Genomic DNA, 23,314 nt, shown 5'->3' on the forward strand with positions numbered 1-23,314 from the left:
ATTTACCTAAATAACAGAGATTCCTGGGGTATGCCCGGTCGTGGAGGGTAATTCTCCTAAGAGGCCTTAGTCGTGTTGGAATATTGAGACTATAGTGGTCGTTTGGTCATTTTTGGTAAATAACTTTACATCAACTTCTCAACTTTCAGCTCTCAGTGGAGAAAGATGCTGGAGAAAGATACCGGGTCACTTAGCAGCCCTGGAGATTGCGCTGGGGTGCTGCAACCTGGTCAGCTGAGCAAACGGTGCTTTAGCCCTAGATTCTGGTTTCCTGATGACTAAGCTGACCCGGTTAGTAGGCTGCTGGGTTTCTTTGTCCCTGCACACTTTCTGCTTGATGAGATGCCTAAGCAAATGGAATCGGCAACCGCTAGGAGGTACCCGAGCTGTGCGTCGGCCGCCAAGGCGAGCTGAAATGGCTAACCGTGGGTCCCTCAGCTAGTGGCGCTTGTCCAAGGTCGGGCTTGCGATTAGCTTATGGGTGGAGAGAGGAAGAGGTCTAAGAACAAACGGCCCTTTAATCTAAATGGCAGAGGAGATGAACGCGCCTCCGAGGCATTATCAAGTCCCGAGGTCTGCGAGCTTGGGCACCAGCTGCCTGCACATCTGGATGCAGCAGCGCCTTTCCCTGCAGGGCGGAGTCGAGGCGGAGGATCCCGGTGTGCACGCACCTCCCCGTGCGCGCGCGTGCGGGTCCGTGAGCTTCGGAGTGAGTGTATCTGAGTGTGTGCGTGTGTGTGTGTGTGTGCGCGCGCGCGCGTGCGCCGGCTGGAGCCGGGGCGCCGGAATCGGGTAATAGGGGTGGGGGCCCAGGAAGGAATAAATCTCCGCCGGCCTCCTCGCGCCTCACTGCGGGTTAATAACCAACTGGTTGTAGAGAGACGAGGGTGACGGTGGCGGAGTGATAGCCCCGGCGCGCCGGCCGCGTGCCGAAGGGTCAGGTTATCAGCCAGTCTCTGCCACACTCAAATATATACATACATTGGGAGTGGGGGGTTATTTTTTATTGTTTGCCTCTATCTCCAGAGAACAAGGGAGGGAGGGAGAGGCGCGCGCTCCAGGCGAGCGTCGCGGATCTGAACGGGTCGAAGGAGGCAAATTTGCGGGTGGGGGAGGGCGGGGGAGACCTTGATTTCCACCAATCCCCGGGCGTTTGTCTGCGAAGTCCGGGGCGCAGCGGAAGGCTGCGGCGCGCCGCTGAATTAACTGATGAGAGCGAGTTCTTTTCTTCTCCGGGAGGGGTGGGGAGCGAGGGTCCTGGCGGGCAAGGCGGAGAAGCCCGGGGCAGGATAGCGGTCCCGGGCCGCGGTGGAAATTTCCAAGGACTTGGCGCGGCGCGGGGAGCGTGTCTGGGGGGGTGCCTGGCGGTGAAGCAGCACGGGAGGCGGGGAGAGGCGGCGAAGGGCGCCAGAGCATCTCTCAGAAGCGGACGCCGCGGGCCAGTAGTCTGGGAGGGAGCCGAGCCTCTCCCCGGACCCGCGCCGAGGGCGACAGTGATGCTGCAGAACCGGCGGGAGCGACTCGCCGCGGCCGCTCTCTGCGCTCTCCGAGACCCCAGCGCCCGCCTTCTGCAGGGGAAGCGACCATGACCGTAGCTCGTGATTCGCCCCCCGGCCACTTCCCCTAGAAAGAAACCATTGAAAAAGTTGCATTTAAAAAAATCCTTGCGCTGACCTTTGGGGCCGTGGGGGCCGAAGAAACGTGCGTGCCAGTGCAAGCCAGAAAGCGGAAGGTGTGTGTGCATGGGGGGCCGGCGGTGGGGGGACCCTCTGCTGCCACTTTGCCTAACGCTGTGCTGAAGCCGCCCCCTCGGGACCCCGGGGCTGCGATGAGCCCCTGCGGGCGGGCCCGGCGACACACGTCCAGAGGGGCCATGGCAGTACTGGCGTGGAAGTTCCCGAGGACCCGGCTGCCGGTGGGAGCCAGTGCCCTTTGCGTCGTGGTCCTCTGTTGGCTCTATGTCTTCCCAGTCTACCGACTGCCCAACGAGAAGGAGATCGTACAAGGGGTGTTGCAACAGGGCACGGCGTGGAGAAGGAACCAGACAGCAGCGAGAGTCTTCAGGTACTCCTCCCCTTGCAGCTCCTCCCCGCTCGTGTCCTTTACTCCCGGTGCGCCGAGGACAGGGTCACTGGCTAGGACTGCCTTGCAGAGGCAACTCTTTCATCCAGTCCTTCTTATCCTACCCCCTTTCTTTGCCATTTCTAAACCTGAAGACTTTAGTCAGGGGTCCTTACACCCCTGACCCCAAGAGATGTGCAGACACCTGCTTTGCCCATGTAAAGCCTGAAGCGTTTCTTCCCCAGCCTGAGTTATAGTCAACGATTTGCAGATAACTGGTGGGAAGGAGAATCCAGGCTAACTTTGTCCTTTGTACTTAATGAGAATTTAGCTCTTGGGCGCTGCAGATGTTTGAAACTATAGATAACTAGAAGCAGCTAAGAGGCATCTTCCTGAGGTTAGGTGAGTGGTTGGTAACAAATCACTAATGAGGGAGTGATGGACAAATCTTGGGCAGGAAAAACATGGACACCTAGCCAGGATCCCGCTGCTTTGTGCAGTGTGCCAGTGACAAAACACAGAGCCCTTACTGATGCCCTATTAAGAGCTGGGTACTGTGCAATTGTTATTGAAACCTCAACAACTTTCTAATAACAGATATTATTATTCCCATCTTACAAACCACAAACTGAGTCTTCAGAAGGAGGAGTTACTTCCCCAAGGTCATGTCCCTTTGATGTGTGGGAGCTGGAATTTTCATCACATAAGGCTCTACAGCTCTCAGCTCTATTTTTTTTTTTCTTTTTCTTGTGACTTAGACATCTTGTGGATGCCTTCTGGAGGATGGGAGTTGGGCGTTAGGTAGAGACTTGAAGTCAGAAAACAAACAAAAAAAAAATGCAAGCCAGGTTGGAAATCAGAACTCTGAAGATCGTTCAGAGGTTGTAGTTTCCCTTCCTTTCTGGGAATTTCAGCTGAAGTGTCTAAAAATAAGTCCTTGGCAGCAGGGGTTGTGTAGTTAGATTGGAGGGAAGGCAGTGCGGCTTCCTCTTCCTCTCCACATTTCTGGGTGTGTTGAGGGGACACACCACTGTCAAGAGCCCCTTTCCCCTTCAGCCCCCAGGGCTGAGAAGGCTGAAGCTCTTCCTGAGAGTGTAGTGGTCTGGCTGGAGAGTACTTTCCTTTGACCTGCCTAAGATTTTTCCAAAGCAGTATATGGGCAGCCTAGAGCCAACTGAAACATTTTCACTACCGTTGGTTACAAATGTTCAGAAACATCTATAAATTTCAAAAAACTTTTTAAACATATGGTTTCTTTCTTCTCTGGCCTGCTTCTGGAAAGAAGGTCAAAGAGATAATAGCCAATTCTTTTAGAGGAAGGCAGCTGAATTCTTTAAACTGGGAGGGAAGACTTTCCTTCCCTCTCTTTAGAATTCAGCTATCATGAAGTTTAAAAATAACCTTACACCCCTGAAAAGTTTATAAGGGCTAATTTTCTCTTGCCTTCACTGTATTGATTGTTTGACTCAAAGGCACCCAAAGGGTATAGCATCCGGCAACTCTTTTCTCCAAAGACAGAAAGCACTTTCATTCCAAGAAATATAAGGAAATGAGTTAAGAACTTCCCATTGGTTTGCAATGAAAGAGTCCATTTTTTTGGATAGGAGGAGGAATAATGAAGCTCTTTTAGAGAATACATTTCTTTTGCAGGACATACTCAAGTGGAAAATGCTTCATATTCTGAGAAACACAGGCTGATCGTTTCTGAGACGCATTTGTCCCTTGCTGTCAGTAGCCAGGGGTAATCTTTAGTGTGTTTAGCTGTCATTGAGTCTAGCCTCTGTGTGCAGAGAATTACTAATTGAAGTCCATACACTGTAAAAAACTGCTTTACCACATATCCCTCAAGATGAATGTCTGTAAAACTGTGTAAGAGGCCCCGTTGCTTATTGAAAAGAGTTTGGGCTTTGGAGTAGAATTCTAGACTAGTAGAATTTCTAGACTGAGTATGCCATGACTAGATAGATAAGCAGCAGAGTATCCTTGGCAAGCTGCTCTCTTTGAGTCTTAGTTTCCTTATTTATAAAAGGGGATAATAACATTTACTCTTCAGGGTTGGTATAGGTTTAAATAAAAAAAAACCTGATGCACATTTACCCAGTCAATGGAATTATTATAATTGTCATGAATTACACCTTTTTGTATATGTTACAAGTTAAATAAAGACTGCTGGGAAGCTCATAAGAATTTGAAGCGTTTCACCTGCCAAATTTTCAGAGAAACATTACTGGTCAATATTTTGCTCCTACTGCCCTCTTCTTTACACTGAAGCTAATAATTAGGGACAAGGAGTTTTGAAAGATAAAGGTATCCTGGTTTGTTAGGTCAAAAAATTTTTTGTACTCTGCATGCTTAATAAAATCCATTAAAAAATGGGTGGTTAGTATGTGGGCAGTACTGTATGTTTTTAAAATATTAGATAGGTAAGCCAGAGGCCTTTATGATGTTAAGAAGACACAATTTTTGCAAACAGGTGTCTGTGTTTTCCAGTCTAAAACATCTTCTGCACGGATAGAAATATATGTACACAAATGTACTGTATGCACTTAAGTATGGAGATATGTATATTTATTTACGAACCGTGGAATGATGTTATGTATATGTATAAAGTCATACACATATTCATATATACATACATACAAATCATTGCAATCAGTCAGTTGACCAACATTTAATGAATGACTACTGTGCACCAGATATCAGGCCCCGGAGGATAGCAGTGAACAGGATTGCTTTCTCTGACACAGCTTACCTCCTACTAGGGGTTGATTGACAAAAACGAATGAGTAAAGCAATAGGATGATTTAAAGTTCTGTTAAATGCTATGAGGACAAAGGAAAGTGTTTCATTATGCTCTAATTAGAGCATTTCATTAAGCATTAGAATTTCACATTACATTTTGTACTCTGCGCTTTCATTTACTTTTGTGATTTTTCTTCTCTTGGCTCAGACTTCAAGTATGACTTCTTAGCGGGTGGCGGGGGGGAACCTTGGCAGATCGCATAGGTCAAGGCAGGAAGAAAGTAACAAAGCTGCAAGAGTTTTGAACTAGATGGGACGTTTTTGTAACCTCCACATGGTAACAGAAAGTTTAAGGGATCAATTGGCCCTATCATAGAAATATTGGAGACTTTCTTTGCAACTCTTGTTGCTTCTGGATGAGTAGCCAGGTAGTAGCCAAAGTGGCATTTGTCTCTTCCATCAGGGCCTTACCCACTTGATTTGCTTCTCAGAAAGAAACTTCAGCTCACAATTTACGTGACAGACTTTATCCTTGGCATCAGACATGGTAACGACGACAACAACAGTAAAACCAACAAATTATTAAGAGCTTATAATGTGCATTGCACTGTGCAATGTACTTTAAATGTACTGTCTCATTTAATTCTCCTAACAATCTTGTATAAATGGATACATTATCATCCACATTTATAAAGAGGAACATGCCCATGTCCCTGGCATCAAGGAATTTGCCATAATCCTAGGGACAGGCATATTTGTGTATAATTAATTAACCAACTGGACATAGGGACATCAAAGAGAGGCAGCATAGTGGAGAGAAAAATTTACGGATTTGGGAGCTGAAAGAATGTGGTTGGAATTCCAGCTGATTTCCTTTTTGGTTGTTCGATCATTGGTAAATTCAACTTAAAGAGCTTCAGACTCCCCATTGTAAAATAGGTTTGTAATACTTTCTTACAAGTTTGCAGTGAAAATTACATGGTCGCATTTAGAAAGTACCTAGAATGCTGCTTGCCACATACCTCTGTTTGTACATGGTTGTTATAACAATCAAGCAAAGTACTGGGGAAGTTCATGGAAACATGGCTTTTAATTCTGCTGGAAGGAGGGAAATCAGAGAAGAGATGGTGTTTGTACTAAGCCTTGAAGGATAGTGAAATAGGGTAAGAGTAAGAGGTGAGGGCAGAAGGATATTCTAGGCAGGGAAGCAGCAAAGGCCGAAGCAGGGAGGTGTGGAAATGCTTGCTGTGCTTCCTGTATAAAAAGGTATTAATTTTCCCACAGAGAATGTGGTAGGAAGGTAGACTGGGAGGTGGGTGGAAGCCAGGTCACAATCTCTGAATGGGCTTAAGGTGTGGTTTATGAAAAATGAACAAACATCCGGTATCCAAGAGCATTGGATGTGTCATCTCTGAGCAGAGTTGGCACATCGCTGTTACTGGTGGATTGGGGGATAGAGGATAATACACGCACGTGCCTTGAACATTCTGTATATTCACTGGGTGCTAACCATTACTCTAAGCCATGATGTTCCTCTTTCCTTTCCCAAATTCTGAACCATATACTACTCTAAGCACGTCTAGCTTTATGTGCCAACTTTTCTGTCTGTATTTTTGAATCTGTGTATCCCAGAAGCTTCAGATATTTCTACAGCTGCCCTGGTGGCCACAGAACAGCACTGGGGGTGGAGGGGGTGGGAGGCAGGTACAGCCATCTGTATATATGGGATGTAAGGTTTATGTTTGCTAAATGGGACATTTATGGAATTCACTTTATTTTTTATAATTTTTTTTTCAACGTTTTTATTTATTTTTGGGACAGAGAGAGAGAGAGAGAGCATGAACGGGGGAGGGGCAGAGAGAGAGGGAGACACAGAATCGGAAACAGGCTCCAGGCTCCGAGCCACCAGCCCAGAGCCCGACGCGGGGCTCGAACTCACGGACCATGAGATCGTGACCTGGCTGAAGTCGGACGCTTAACTGACTGCGCCACCCAGGCTCCCCTCACTTTATTTTTTTTAAAAAAAATTAATGTTTATATTTAAGAGAAAGAGAGAAAGAGAGAGAGAATGTGTGTGTGAGCAGGAGAGGGGCAGAGAGAGAGAAAGAGAGAGAGAGGATCTGAAGTAGGTTTCATGCTGTCAATGCAAAGCCCAACACCGAACATGGGGCTTGAACCTACCAACCATGAAATCATGACCTTAGCCAAAGTCGGACACTCAACTGACTGAGCGACCCAGGTGCCCTGGGATTCACTTTAAAAGTAGTTTAAGAAAAAGATAGTTTGGGGCACCAACTTCGGCTCATGTAATGATCTCACGTTTGTGAGTTCAAGTCCTGCTCTGTACTGACAGCTTCAAGCCTGGAGCCTCCTTTGGATTCTGTGTCTCCCTCTCTCTCTGCCCCTCCCCTGCTCAGGCTCTGTCTCTCTCAGTCTCTCTCTCTCTCTCTGTCTCTCAAAAATAAATAAAACACTAAAAATAAAAAGAAAGAAAAAGATAGTTTAATAAATTTTGGTGCTTAAAATAAGCTTCAATTATGTTGTGGATTTACAAATGTGAAAAAAAGTCATTAGCAATAACTTGCAATAGCAAAAATAAATCATGAACTCTGACTGGATGCATACAATATACCAGGCCCAGTTCTCAGGGCTTATATTTCTTATCTTTTGTTCTCGTAGCTACTTTACAAAGTAGGTATTTGTATGTTCTTTGTGCTATGGATGAGGAAACACAGATTCAGATAGGTCCATTCACAAAATGATGGGTCAGTTTTCCAACCCAGAGCTATCTGACTCTAAGCCTTATGCTCGTTCCCTGACAATGTTAGATAAATGGGGCACTGCTACCCATATCCCTTATGATCTGGCCATGCTTACTTCTCCAACATCATGTTTCATCAACGTTCCTCTTATAGTATAGTAATGCTGGTAAGGGGTATGGTTCCTTGTAACAAGTCAGGCTATGTTGATCTTACTGGTGTCATTCACTCTGACTGGAGTGCCTTTCCTTCAAGGCCACAACTCCTTGTCCTTCATCTGGCCAATCCTTACTCACTTCTTGACAGTGCATTTACTGGTTAACAGCAAAGGTCCCAAAGTGACCTTTGTGCTGAAATTCTGATTCCACCATTTGCCGTGTTCCTGAGCAAGTCCACCCTCACTGTTCGTTTCCTTATCTGTACAGTGTGGCTTCTTGTAAAATTGCTGTGAGCATTAGGATAGATAATGCATTGAAAAATGCTTTTGGCGTATAATTAGTGCTTAGTCCATATCAGCTCTCATCAAGGTAGCCTCTCTTACTCCTTTTTTCCTCTCCAGGTTGCGTTAAAAGCTTCTCATTTCTGTTTTTTTTTAAATGCCTTGTACATATTATTGCATTTCTTTCATTTTTCAAAAAATATTTACTACGATGTGTCTACCATTATTACCATATAAGATGCTGGAACTATAACTATAGTTCTATAGGTACAGAACTATAACTATAAGAATTTCAAGAAATACTTTCTTGAAGTTTATGAGCTACTGAGGGGAGACATAATTAATACATAGATATACAAGTATCTGGTAGTGACAGGTGCATTTTAGTGGTGCTGTATTAGAAGTATCAGTTTATTTGTCTTCCATTTCTGCTTGCTCATCGATATTTGCATTCCTAGAGCTGAACACAGTTCCTGGCTCACTAATTTTCATTGAGTTATTGTGTGAATGAACGTTTCAGCAAGGTGTGAGACCAGATAGCTAATCAGTCAGTCAGTTAACAAATACTTAATGAGGTCCAATATTCTGCTTGGCTGTGTGGGGATCAAAGGAGGAAATGACATCCTCTCTATTCTGAAAGAGTTCTTACTCTTGAGTAGAGTTTTCTAGTCTCAGCACTACTGACATTTTGGGCTAGATAATTCTTTGTTGCAGAGGGCTGTCCTGTACATTGCAGAACACATAGCAACATCCATGGCCTCTGTCCACTAAATGAAACAACTAGATATGTCTCCAGATTTAGCAAAATGTCTCTTGGGGGGAGAAATTGCCCCTGTGTGGGAATTACTGCTTTAGAGAAACAAAACCAACCTAGTTCATAGGACTTTTAAAAATCCCAGAAAACATGCAACGAATAGCTGAATCTGGAAACTGCAAACCATAAACACTTTGGCTACTGGAAAAGGAGTGGATGAATTGTACTTTGGTGGATGTCTAGGTCTTGGTTAAAGGAGGGGAGTGAGGGGATGCCTTTGGGGAAGCTTACTTTAAGTAGCTGTCTCTATTGAAAGCTTATGTGAGAGCTGGCTAGGGTTCTCACTAGTGCCCCGCTTAGACTCTGGCAGGAGGAGCCACGGGGGTCTCACTCTGTTCCTCCTTTGGTCTCAGCCCTTTGCAAAGGGGCAAGGCCAGAGGGGGACTTTGTCGACCCCGTGATTTACATTTGAGGCAGGAATTCCCTGCCCAAATGACCGAAGCCCACTTCCACAGCCTACCTGCCTGCTTGGGTTGTTTCTCCATCCCTCATCCTCAGGGTGGCTTTTTCCATTGCTGTGTGCACTCCTAGGCCCAAGGGATGGCCAAGGAGCAGCTCCTTGTGGGAGGCAGAGGCTGTGGAAGGAACTTGGAAATGGGACTGGGGGTTTGCATGTCCCAGTATCAAACTTGCTGGAGTTTGAGAAGTCTAAATTTACACCTGGCATTCCAGTTGGTTATGCAGGTATATTTGTTCAGGGCAAAGGATAGGAGGATAGAACATATTTTTTATCTGTTTGTTGATTTTATTATAGCTTTTAAATATTTAGATACATTTGTGCTTTTGTCCTCTGCCTTGCAAATTGATGTGTTTTTTTTGCAACTTGGAAGTCTATTAGTCTTCATTTCAGAGAGAAGTATCTAAAGAGCTAGTTGGATCAATTGAATAGTTGTATATGTTAGTGTAGGCTGTGGCCAGTTTGTCTTTTGATAAAGTTGGGTTAGGAAGCCAGAGCTGGTGTATTGAATTAAGAACATACAGATTCTAACCTACTGAATGAGAAGGTACAAGCCACCCATGTGGGGGGCGGAGGGCAGCAGGTAGTTCCCTTGGCATCCCAGCTCCCACTCTGGGAAAAGGAAACCCATTCAGGGTCATTTTGGTTGAGTATGCAGTTTCAACCCCCCCCCCCCCCCCCCCCGCAAAGGAAGTAGAGTCACAATATTGACCAGATCCTAGAATGGAGGGGGTAGAATGAGCTGGGGGAAGGGCAGTCCTCTGTCCCAGGGCATGAATGAGCCGGAGATTGTGAGTAGGATAGCGAGCACGTATTACTTGTAAGGTGGCTGGAACAGAGGTCACTAACATTTTCTGGGCTTAACTCTAAGTGGTTATTTTTAAAGGTTCCCCAGGAAAAAGTAAAGCAGGAACTTATGGCGGGAATTCTAAACTTAAGTTCTTATCTAAATGTCCAGACTGTGGGTGTTAAGCAGGGTTATCGTACTATAAAATGCTCAGGCAGGAACTCTGAAAAACAATTTTTTTTTCTCATCATAGTTGTAAGTCATCTTGGAAATGATGTTGACTATGTATAATTAATCCATTTTCTCTGATTGAGTTGATAGATTCCTAGTAAACTATAGTACTTTTTAGTTCTTCATTCTATTTTGGCTCTATCAGGAGTTGTGTGACCTTGTGCAAGCTGCTTAACCTCTCTGTCCCTTTGTTTTGTTATCTGAAAAGTGGTATATGATGTGCTCATCTACTTCATAGGTTTATGAGGATAATTGAAGTAATGAGTGTAGAATCCATAACCCTCCTCACCTGCCTGGGTGAGATGACAGGATGCTTATTCCCACCTAGAAAGAGTCCAGACTTTGGGGCCCCAGAGAATCAGGATTTGATCCTAGTTCTGTCATTTATTTCTTAGCTTTGTGACCTTGAAAAATTTACCTGGCCTCTCTCAGCCTTAGCTGTGGATGGCAGTACTTACCTTAAGAGGATTAGGTGTTGAATTATTGCTAATTATTAAGCCATAATAATGAGAAAAGCTGCTTCCTGGGACATATCTTATGCCTATTACTTGCACTTTCAGTAATGGAATATCTAATGAAATGTGACCCTATGACACAGCGTCTTCTTTCATAGAATTAGCGCTAAGGATGCTGTAACATGGCCAGTAGAATTTTAAGGAAGAGCACAGAGCCCAGCCATAAATCCCCTATTCATTCATTCATTCATTCATTCACTCATCCACATTTTACTAAATGCCTGTTGTGCACCACATTGGTGTTGAGAAACAGTGGTTAAAGTTAAGACATGGTTCCTGATTTTATAAAATTTAGTCTGGTCTAGTGTCATTAGTCAAGTTAGTAAGAAATTGAGTAATGTGGTGTTCCAAGGGTTGTGGTTGGTCTGTTTCAGATATTTATGCTGAGTTTCAAAGTGATTGATTTTTCTCCCTTTCTGTTGGACTGTCTTCTAGCTATGGCATTGTGTGAAAGGGAAGCAGCCAAGACCAGGGGAGCTGTGTCACTCCTTTAATTAGGTGCCAGGAGGAAGCTGCAGTGAATTCAGAGTTACACATTCTTTATTATTCAGGGCTTACGTAGCAGAGTACCAGAGCTTTCCAAGTGAGTGTAATGAGAACAGGCTTTTTGGGAACAAATTACTTATTTCAGTTATTGGTACAGCAAATATATACAGGACTTTATGTACTCTGTGCTTATTTAAAAAACTTATAGTGTTCCTTATTTGTCTGATTTTGGAAGTAATAGATACGTACCGTAGAAAAATTTTAAGTGTAGTAAAAAGGAGAAAAAAACCACTCACAATTCCCTCCCTCAGAAGTACTTCATTATGAACCCGGTTTCTTTTGTGCATAGTTGTTTGCATATGTGTATTACATAATTGTGTATGCTTTGGATATTTAGTTTTATATTCCCCTTTATCCACTCAGTGTTATATCTTTGACATTTTCTCATATAATTAAAAGCTTGTGAGAAAATTGCTTTATGATTTTCATTTTGGGCAAACATTATTTACTGTGAGTTTCTTATTTTTTAAATTAATTAATTAATTTTTGGAAAGAGAATTCATGCACACGCTGAGGAGGGACAGAGATGGAGAGAGAAAATCTTTTTTTTTTAATTAAAAATATATTTGTTTTAACGTTTATTAATTTTTGAGAGGCAGAGAGAGTGGGGGACACAGAATCCAAAGCATGCCCCAGGTTCTGAGCGGTCAGCACAGAGCCTGACGCAGGGCTCGAACCCACTAATGCGGCTCGAACCCACTAACCGCGAGATCATGACCTGAGCTGAAGTCAGACGCTCAACCCACTGAGCCACCCAGGTGCTTCCAGAGAGAGAAAAATTTTAAGCAGGTACCATGCTGGGCATGGAGCCCAACGTGGGCTCCTCACAACTGTGAGGTCATGACCTGAGCCAAGACCTGAGCTGAAATCAAGTCAGATACTTAAGGAGCTGAACCACCCAGGCACCCCTGCTGTGAGCTTTTTAAATGTTACCATATCGGAAGAAATTACTTTCTACAAAAGGATCCTTTACAAGGATATCAAATTTGCATATTAGATTTTTTCTTTAAATATTTCTTCATATAGATTTGGTAAATCCTGAGCATGTGAAATAAAATAGCTTCTTTAAACAGTTCTGCTTTCTCAAGTTTGACATTTAAATGATAAAAGCAACAATATTTTCATTTGTAAAAGTGATTGACATTTAATCACCTAGGGACACACATTGCTAATATTTTCGTGTATATTTTCCTAGACTATTCAATGCTTCTCTGTGTGTTTATAAAACAGGAATATAATGAGGGGTGCCTGGTTGGCTCAGTTGGTTAAGCATCCAACTTCAGTTCAGGTCATGATCTCATGGTTTGTAGATTCAAGCCCTGCATTGGGCTCTGTACGGACTGCTCGGAGCCTGGAGCCTGCTTTGGATTCTGTGTTCTCTCCCTCTCTGTCTCTCTGCTCCTCCCCAGCTTGGACTCTTTCTCTCTTTCTCAAAAATAAATAAAAACATTAAAAAATATATAATGAATCTGACTATGTTGTGAATTTTTTAAATAGCAATATATGTAGAGCTACAGCATCTCTTTTTGATGGCTGAGATTTTCTTTTGTTAGGATAGTTAAGATTTATTTAATCCACTGTTACTGTATATTTATGTTGTTGCAATTTCTCACCTTTGTATATAATGCTGTGATGAACGTTCTTGTGTATACATGTTAAACATTTAATGTTTATTTTCTTAGTATAAATTTCTAAAAGTAGTTTCTTGACTTCCCCCCACCACCCCGACATCAATTCTTATAACTGGCTTCTTTGGTTGTTCATAGAAAATCTTCAACTTTGGCTAAGGGCAGATTTGAGTTTTCCTCCATTTCAATGTGGACAGTTATTGCATCAATAGAAAGCGTACAATGATTGTGAACATTTAGTGATGCAGTTATCCTTAGGGAATTTTCAAGAGGTGAAGGCAACTAGGAAAGATTCCCATATAACTGGGTATGAATGGTGGCAGTCCACTCATCGAGCACTATGGAGACCTCTCTATGAGGAATTATTTAGTGCACTGGAACATGTGCCTTCCTCTGTCACAGTTATTCTCTTCATGACCGTACAGTTGATAACTAGCTTTGTGTTTCATTTTTGTTTAAAAAATGCCTTTATGGGACAATTTATACTGTTTTTCTAGGATTTAAGCAGTTAAAAACTGTAATTGAGAAAGGAAAATTAATTTTTCCTTATGATGAGGTAGAGATTTCAAGGAAAAGGATTGATGTCTTAAATAAAAAAATAAAACAGATGTTATGACTTATTTTAAGAGTCATTTTCCTATTTACTAAAATTGAAAGTCTTGGGCTTGAAATTGGAGCAGATTGTATCCCCCTGGGATATGAGGAATAAGGGTGCAGTAAAAAGGCACAAAAACCCCATGATGATATTTGTTGGGTTGGTTTTGGAAGTTGAGTGTTGGCAATCGATTGTGTTGACATTGGACTAAATCATCTCTGTCCTCTGTCCTTCTCCTCTCTTGCACCTATTTGAAGCAGCTATACATACTGTTGCTTTGGTGCTTTAGGGTCAAAGATGGAGTCTTGTTTATATTCGTTGGTCTCTGATCCTTCCTCACATTCTTTACTGTCTAACCAGTATTTCTTTTATGAATGAAAACGTTAGATTGCTTTCAAGGCCTGTAGATGGCTGTACGAATACCTTTAAAAGGAGTTTCATTTATTGCCTAATATTGAGACTCCATGCTGTCAATATTCACTACCAATCATTAATTAACTCCTTACTCATTCCTTTGTTCAACAAATAACTATTTAGTGCCTTCTTTATGCCTGGCACTGCAGCTAGATGCTGAGAATAAAGTAGTTAGCCAGGAAGACAGGGGCCTTCCCCTCCTAGAATGTGTAAGCACACAGCATACATTATAGAAAGAACAATGATATTCTCCAAAAAATCTCTCAACTCCTTTTTATGGAGGAAAAACAAGCCCAGGTTTAACTTCACTTTGAGAATTTAGCTGTGTCTGTATTTGGGCCAAAGTCCCTCTTCTCGTCCACTCTGGCTTTGGCCTGCATCATGATTGTGAGGTCAGAGGCCTCTGTACAGTTACAATATCTGTATAATATCTTTTGATTCTGGTTAACCTATGCAGCATGTGACATGTAAAGAGAGAAAAAGCCCTTTAAAAAATTGCTAAAAGATACACAAGTCCATGGGGGAAAGCAAAGCTCAATTACTGGGAGAATGAGGCTGGCTGACTTGGCTGGGGATTGTTCACTTTGTTAGCAACTGATCTTGACTAAGGAGCCACCCTACCATAACAAAGAAGAAGAGAGGGAGTTTGACAGGAAGGGGAGGGGCTGGAAATAGAATTTGGGGTAAAAACACGGTCATTTTATTTTTTCCTAATAACTGCTCCAACCATGCCGTGGTAGGCCTAACTCCTGACCCCACTCCCTGCCCCGCTTAGCTGGCTCTAATGAGTCTTTGGCCAACATGGCCAAATTTTATCAATTTTTATTCATCCTGAATATTGGGACAGTCAATTCTGGTACTTAGCTCAGTTTTGCTTAGTTTAAAGCACAATGAAAACTCTTGTGTCTGCCATCTTTGCCTGCTTTGGCTTTTTCTGAACCTGGAGCAGGTGTAGTAGAAGTGTGAAGGGCATTTTCTGAAGCAGAGTCCCACTCTTCCCCATTGGGCAGGGAGGACATGAATAGTCACAGTCCTTTTTCTGTTGATTATTGTGGCTTCTCAGGTGAACCCAGACAGGCTGCCCACATCTCTTCTAAGGGCAAACTGGCCTGGTTCCTTCACCTGGTGTGCAGCCTTCATAGGTGAAATACTGGTAAACATTCCATCCTCTAGCAGCTCCCCATTCTTGCCACACCAAAGGGATTTTTACAGCCCACCGCCTCTCAGCCTAACCATCTCTTTCCATTTCTGTTTCCTTTTTTCCAGCATTGATCTGTTTTTAAATTTATTTTTTTTATGTTTTATTTATTTTTGAGACAAAGAGAGACAGAGCATGAATGGGGAGAGGCAGAGAGAGAGGGAGACACAGAATCTGAAGCAGACTCCAGCCTCTGAGCTGTCAGCACAGAGCCTGACGTGGGGCTTGAACCCACGAACCGTGAGATCATGACCTGAGCTGAAGTCAGGTGCTCAACTAACCGAGCCACCCAGGTGCCCCTCCAGCATTTATCTTAAAAATAAAAGTTATTTTACTAGCAAAAATGGGTTTATTCAGGAATAACGAAAAATTGCAATTTGGGGAAAGAAAGGTGTGGCTAAAACCATAGGCTAGGCCAACCAAGGAGAGGAACATTATTTTATGGAGAAGGAGAAAGTTGAGAGGGTTGTTCTGAAGGAAAGCCCATTGGAGAAAGGCAGGCGTTCAGGGTGATGATGATTTCTCATTGGTTGAGTTGCAAGGGTAGTTGATTTCTTGTAAGAGATGCAATGCACATCTTTTTTTGTTGGGGACTGTCATTGATGATTCTTCCCTCTTGATCATTCTTCTGTTTGGGCTTGGGGGGGGATAGGGGGTGGGGGCGTGGGGGGTGGGGAGGGGGAGGGTGGTCTGTAGTTGATAATTCCTGAGGTAGAGTAGTATGATGTGAGGGCTCCCCCTTCTGGCCCCTCGACTCCATTGTAGTGAGGTTTCCCTTTGTTAATTTTCACACTAATAGTGCAGGGTGAGGACAGCATGAGAGCAAGGGTGCAGTAATCAATTCAAGAGTAAAATGCCTGTTTCTCTTTATTGCATATTCTCATTATCTTTACAAGTGATTATTTTTGAGCTCCTCACCCCTCTTCTTCCTTTGTTGGCAGGGAGGGAAAGCACATCCACAAGGGTGGAGAGGCAATAGTGGCATGAAAAAACATGGCCCATACTCCCAAGTTTGTGCCTTTCTCCTGGTCTTTCCCCAGTTTGAGTCAGCTGTGTGCTTCTTGGTCTGGTATCATTTAGAAAACCTGTAGAGAGGTGGCTGGCTTCAACTTCTGGCAGTTTTCTGAACCTAAAACATAGAGTAATTAGCACATGTTGGTCTTAGTTTTGGCTTCTGACCATAATCCCCAGATAAGAAAGAAAAAGCTCATATTTTGTTTTACTTATTTCCTGGATAAGTTTTCGTGTCCTCACAAAATTCAATCATGCAGTTTCTTAAAGGATCCCTGTGCGCTCCAGAAATAGGGAAATGCTCAGTTGGGTCAGGTCTTTCATCTTGAGCAGGTGATCAAGGTTTCTTATCACAAACAAGGCGCTCAAGACCCTCCAACCCCCTGTTTTGGGGTCTTGCCACAAATGTCTCCAATTGTCACCATGCCATTTAGAGTCACTCTTCTACTGCCAATTCTTCCTCATTTCATTTTCTCTCTGCTCAGAAAGCTTGGGGGGCAGAATGCCCAGTATGCTGGCTAAGCAGACTCCAGCTGGGGATGGTCAGGTACTCCCAGTCTTGATTTTCTGGGGTGCTTCCTCCTCTTTAGAAAAGGGGAGAAGCCCCACTCCTCAACAGATTCCTCTCACTCCCAGTTTCTCTCTCTGTTGACCAGGGTTGGGGTGTGGTTGTGGTGGTGGGGCTGGATTCAAATCACCACCCCCCCCCCACCCAAACTCTGCTAGGGGGCAGACCACGACCACGTTTCCAGTGGCCCTCTAAACTCAAGGCGGGGTTCTTAGCAGCTGTGTCTCAAGTTTTGGACTTCAACTATGATTGCAGCACACAATCCCACTGAACATTCTGTTACAAAATGAAAGAACCAATAAGGAAGCCAGGAGATTGCTCCTAGTGTATCAGATTTCAAGATTTGTAACTTTTAAGCAGTCTAAAACAATTCTCTGGGCTTTAGAATAGAGATGAACTATGGAAACTTAAGTTCATATTTAATGAACATTTGTCAAGCACCAATGATGTGCAAGTACAATGCTAGATGCTTTCATGTACAATATATCAGTCCATCTAACTCTGGATTTTAAAATCAGATCCATTTTTTTAGGCAATAATGATGATATTTTTAATGGTATAGTTGTTATTTGTTTTGTATCTGCCATATGCCAGGCACTATTTTAAGCATTTTACAGTCTTATCGTTTAGCTTCACAAATACTCTATGAGGGAGATATTATTATCCTGATTTTACAAAGAATCAGTCTGTGAGTAATTATTTCCTTAAGGCCATTTAGATTGTAGGTGGTGCTGACAGCTAGCATTTAATGAGTGCTTTCTATGTGTCAGACCCTCTTTTAAGTACTTTATGTATGTTAACATCATGATAGTAGCCCTGTAAGATAATCCTTTCCCCCCAAAACCACACAAATTTATTATCTTATATTTCTGTAGGATTGAAGTTTGCCATAAGTCTCAGAGGGTTAAAATCAAAGTATAAGCAAGCTTCATTCCTTTCTGGAGGCTCTAGAAGAGGATCCATTTCCTTCCTCATCCAGCTTATTGGCAGAATTCACTTCCTTGGGATTGTATGACAGAGGTGGCCGTCTTCTGGCCAGCTGCTAATTGAAGGCTGGCCTCAGCTTCTAGAGGCCACCCTCATTTCTTGGCTCATGTTTCCTTTCCTCCTCCTTATATGCCTTCAAGAGCAAGTTGGGTCTTTTTTTTTTCTTTTTTTTAAAGACTTAATTTTTCTAGAGGAGTTTTAGGTTCACAGAAAAATTAAGAAGAAGATATGGGGATTTCTTGTATACTCCTAGTCCCACGCATCCGTGGCCACCCCCATTATCAACACCTCCTCCAGAATGCTACCTTTGATACATTTGATGAACCTACATTGACACATTGTAATCACCCAAAGTCTATAGTTCATCTTAGTGTTCACTCTTTCTTTGTGTTGTTCATTCTGAGGGTTTGAACAAATGTGTAATGACATGTATCCATAATTACAGTAACATACAAAGTGGTTGCATTGCCCTAAAAATCCACTGTGCCCCACCTTTTTATTCCTCCTTTCTCTCTCAACTCTGGCAACTACTGATCTTTTTACTGTTGCCATGGTTTTGCCTTTTCCAGAACATCATATAGTATGTAGCCTTTTCAGATTGGCTTTTTTCTCTTAGATTGGCTTTTTTTCTCTTAGCATTTATATTTCCTCCATGTTTTCTCATGGTTTGATAACTCACTTCTTTTTAGTGATGAATAATAATCCATTGTTTGTATGTACCACAGTTTCTTTATCCATTCAACTACTGAAGGGTGTGTTGGTTGCTTCCAAGTTTTGGAAGTTATGAATTACAAAAACAACCACAAATGGTTTGGCTCCACAGACTTACAGCATTGGCACACTGACTCAATAAATGTTAAATAGCTGGATACATGTCTGAGTGAATATATAGCTGAATAAACAGTTGAGGTTGGTTCCTTGGAGGAGGGAAAATAGATGGTAATAATCTTTGTGTCAATGGTGTGATACTTGGCCCAACTGAATTCCTTACAGAAAGAGTAGGAATGTCTACCCCTAGGCCTCAAGAGTTTCTGACAAGTCTTTTGTATGTGTGCCTCCAATGGATGGTTCAGAAGAATCATTGAAGTAGATTAGGTATGGAAAGGAAGGAGGAAGGAAATAAGTAATGGGGGAGAAGAAGGAAAGGGTGAAGGTGAAGGAAGAGGTTTAGAAAAGGAAGGAAAAGCAATTCACATTCTATTGATGGTAAAGTCTTCCACTTGTCTGTGATATTTTCTGTGATCTGTTTCTGATATGTGGTATCTGTTAGGCAATCACTGATATTTATGATTAAAAAAAAGCTACTATGGGGGCACCTGGGTGGCTCAGTCCATTAAGTGCCCGACTCTTGGTTTTGGCTCAGTTCATGGTCTCATAGTTTGTGAGTTTGACCCTGTATCTGGGCTGTGTCAGTGCAGAGCCCGCTTGGGATTCTCTCTCTCTCCTTCTCTCCTCCTCCCCTGCTCACTTTCTCTCTCCCTCTTTCTCTCTCAAAATAAATAAACTTAAAAAAAGTTACTCTGAACCTGCGTGTGCATGTTTTTTATGGACATGTTTTCAACTCCTTTAGGTAAATACCATAGAGCATGACTGTGGATTGTATGATAACAGTATGTTTAATTTTGTAAGCAATTGCCAAACTGTCTTCCAGAGTAGCATACCATTTTGCATTCCCACCAGCAATGAATGAGAGTTCTTGTTGCTCCTTGCCAGCATTTAGTGTTGTCAGTGTTCTGGATTCTGGCCATTCTAATAGATGTGTAGTTGTATCTTATTGTTTTAATTTGCATTTCCCCGATGACATATGATGTGGATCATCTTTTCACATGCTTATTTGCCCTCTGGTGAGGTGTCTGTTAAGGCCTTTAGCCAATTTAAATAAAATGAGATATAGTTGACATACAATGTTATATTATTTTCAGGTGTACAACATAATGATTTGATATTTGTATATTTTGCAAAATGATCACTAAGGTTAAGTCCAGTTAATATCCGTCACCACACAGTTACAAAAAAAATTTTTTTTTTTTTTACTTGTAATGAAACCTTTAAGATTTACTCTCTTAGCAACTTTTCAACATACAATGCAGTATTAGGAACTACAGTCATGGTGTTGTATGTCACATCCCCAGACTTATTTATTTTATGACTGCAGGTTTGTACCTTTTGAACATGTCCACTCATTTTGCATACCCCTCACTTCTGTTCTTTGTATATATGATTTTGGTGGGGTTTTTTTGGGGGAGGGCCCATTTTTAAACTGGATTGTTTGTTTTCTTTTTTTTTTTAATTTTTTTTTTCAACGTTTATTTATTTTTGGGACAGAGAGAGACAAAGCATGAACGGAGGAGGGGCAGAGTGAGAGGGAGACACAGAATCGGAAACAGGCTCCAGGCTCTGAGCCATCAGCCCAGAGCCCGACGCGGGGCTCGAACTCACGGACCGCGAGATCGTGACCTGGCTGAAGTCGGACGCTCAACCGACTGCGCCACCCAGGCGCCCCTGGATTGTTTGTTTTCTTATTGTTGAATTTTAAGTGTTCTTTGTATATTTTGAATAACAATCCTTTATCTCCTGTGTCTTTGCAGATATTTTCTCCCAGTCTGTGGCTTGTCCTCTCATCCTCTTAACATTGTCTTTCATAGAGCAGAAGTTACACATTTTAATGGAGTCCAGTTTAGCACTTAGTTCTTTCATAGATTGTGCCTTTGCTATTGCATCTAAAATGTCATTGCCATACCTGAGGTCATTTAGGTTTTCTCCTGTGTTGTCTTTTAGGAGTTTTATAGTTTCTGTATTTTACATTTAGGTCTATGATCCATTTTGAGTTAATTCTTGTGAAGGGTGTAAGATCTGTGTCTAGATTAATTTTTTTTTTTTTTTTGCATGTGGATGTCCAGTTGTTCTAGCACCATTTGTTGAAAAGACTGAAGTAGTCCTATTTTATTGATGGAGAAATGGAAACAAAAAGAACTCAAGGACGTCACTAAAGATTATGCAGTTAGGAAATGGTCTTTCTGGCTCTTGGGCTCATGGGCTTTAAGTAAGGCTCCAGGGCTTCTTACTACACCAGACTGTCCCTTTGCAGTCACACCAACATTGACATGCAGGGCTTCAGGTTAAAGCCTGATGCCTCCTTATATTGCAGTGTCTTAATACAAAGGAAAGAATCCCAAATAGGAAAATTTCAGTTTATGAAGGTGAATTAATGCTTTGTTTGACTATTGTTAATATCCAAGACTGTTTTTTCTACTCCTCAAGGATCCTGCAAATAAAGCAGTGGGCTCAAGCCATGGGCAAGGTGTTTCTTTCTTCTTCTCTCTGCCTGGCATCTCTGATTCATCCCAGTGGCTTAGTTGTAGAATTTTTTTTTTCTTTTTTCTTTTTTGGCTCTCCTGTCTAGCTGTCATAGCCTACTTGGTTATCTCCCATTTATATCTGTGAGATGGATGCCAAGAAACATATCAACTATGCCGTCGTTGGGGGGACTAAAACCTATTCAACTGTGAGAAACAGGAGTGGAATAGCCACTGTGTGGAGACTTATCTGTGTCACCTAAAAAAGGAAGTATTCTTTCTTTTCTCTCCATTGCTGAAATCCCCAGAGACTTTTCTTTTGAACTCAGTCACTGTCACTGAAATGGAATTTATGTGACAATATTTTGAGTTATTATGAAAGATAATCTAGAGGTCTAATTTCTGTTTTTTGAAAATTCTTTATAAGGTAATGCGTTTTTATTGTCAACATTGAAACTTTATATAAGTATATATTAAACAAGCATAAAAGTCTTCTCAATCCCATTCCCTATAGGTAAACAGTGTTAATGTTTTGATACTGTCATTATTCCAGGACAATAGGCATAAGCTAGGACTATTTCAAACAAACCAGGGCATATAATTCCCCTCCTGCATATGAGTTTTTATATCTTTATCTATAGAAACATCTGGTTACACTCCATGTATGTATTACATAGAGTGATAGCTTCTAATATGGCTCCTAACAATCCCCACCTCCTGGTATTCACGTGTCATCCTCTTCCCTTTGAGTGTAAGCTAGGTTTAGTGACTTCTAGAATAGAATAGAATACTGTGGAAGTGATGGTATGTCACTTCTGAGATTAGATTATAAAGATGGTGGCTTCCATTTTGGGTGCTCTCTTTCTCTGTTGGGTCATTTGTTCTGGCCTGCTGCCATGTTGTGAGGACACTCAGGCAATATATGGAACTGAGGCAAGGCACTGGTAAGGAACATGTGGTAAGGAACTGAGGTATTTGGTCAATAGCCAACAAGGAACGAAGGCCATAACCAACCACATCAATGAACTCAGAAGTGGATCGTTCAGCTTTAGTTGACTCTAGCCCCCAGTCAACAGCCTGACTACAAGTTTATGACAGACCCTGAGCCAGAACCACCTAGCTAAGACACTCCTGATCCTTAGAAACTGTTTTAAAAAGTAAGTGTTGCTTGAAGCTGCTGAATTTTGGAGTAATTTATTAGATAGTAATAGATAACTAACATTTATTAAGTAATAAATCACGTAAAAATCATTTGTGACAATATTCTCTTTTTCCTACCCACAACATATGGGTCAATGGATACCTCCTTTAGTATGTGTGGTACAAAGTAAAATTATTTCATTTAAAAAATGTGGAGAAAATATGAAATTCCAGTTTAGGGTTGACCATCATATATTTTTTTTCCTTTTCTTTAAATGAAAAATGACTTAACAAACATCCTGGAAGTATGTTTTTCTGCTTCTGTAATTATCTCTACAGGATAGCTTCTTAAAGGGAAAACTTCAGGGTCATGAAGCAACACATTTAATTTCAAATTGATATTTATGAATTGTCTTTTATTTGAAGTCATCTGTTTTGTGACTAAGACCCTACTGGCCTTTCCAGTACTGAGTATAATTAACCTTAAAATGTTTTGTTAATGTATAGGTGAAAAATTATAATTTTAATTTGTGAGACTGAGATTCATTTTACTTTTTTATTATTATTCCTGACAGTTTCCTCTCCTATGAAGGGTACCTCTAGGTCTTTTGCCTATTTTCTTCTTGACTTGCTCATCTCATCCTTTTTGGGTTTCAACCCAATGTGTCTTTATTAAAACACTGTAGCTCTTTGCCATATCTGTTGCACATATTTTTCCGAGTTTGTCTTTTGGCTTACTTATGTTTATGTTTAAAATTTTTTCCTGTGGAAATTTTAAAAATAATCAGGTAATCAACTTCGTCAGTTTTTTTTTTTCTTTTTTGGCTTTTGAACCTTTATGTCATGATTCCTGTAGCCCAAGGTATTTTCATCTAGTATTTTTATGATTTAGCTTTTTTGTGTGTGTGTTAAAATTTCTGACCTATCTTTGATTTATTTTAGTATAATGAAGTAGAGATCAAGTATTTTCCCTATATGTTCTAGCCTCATTACCCAACAACAAAAACAAAAATCTTACCTCCTTCCACCGATTTGAAATGTCAAGTTTATCCATTCTAGATAATCCTATCTGTATGGGTCTGTTTTGGAAATCCCACTTTTCTTCCATAGCTTTATCTGATTAGTT

The 23,314-nt window shown here is 41.8% G+C and overlaps 1 protein-coding gene across 3 annotated transcripts in view; it reads left to right on the forward strand.

Annotated features, from left to right (window-relative positions):
- Positions 1-1,149: 1,149 nt before the first annotated feature.
- The window catches only part of ST8SIA1 (ST8 alpha-N-acetyl-neuraminide alpha-2,8-sialyltransferase 1), a 153,166-nt gene continuing 131,001 nt past the window's right edge, over positions 1,150-23,314 (forward strand). Inside the window, exon 1 of one of the 3 annotated variants that reach the window (XM_025930675.2) lies at positions 1,150-2,064. In XM_025930675.2, coding sequence (XP_025786460.1) covers positions 1,829-2,064 — 236 coding nt within the window. In that variant the 5' untranslated portion in view covers positions 1,150-1,828. The remainder of the gene's footprint in view (positions 2,065-23,314) is intronic. The other 2 variants (XM_086713897.1, XM_086713898.1) reach the window with 2 other exon arrangements.

This window comes from Puma concolor, chromosome B4, assembly GCF_028749965.1.
Source record: "Puma concolor isolate L17-30 chromosome B4, mPumCon1.1.hap2, whole genome shotgun sequence".
Lineage (NCBI taxonomy): Eukaryota > Metazoa > Chordata > Mammalia > Carnivora > Felidae > Puma > Puma concolor.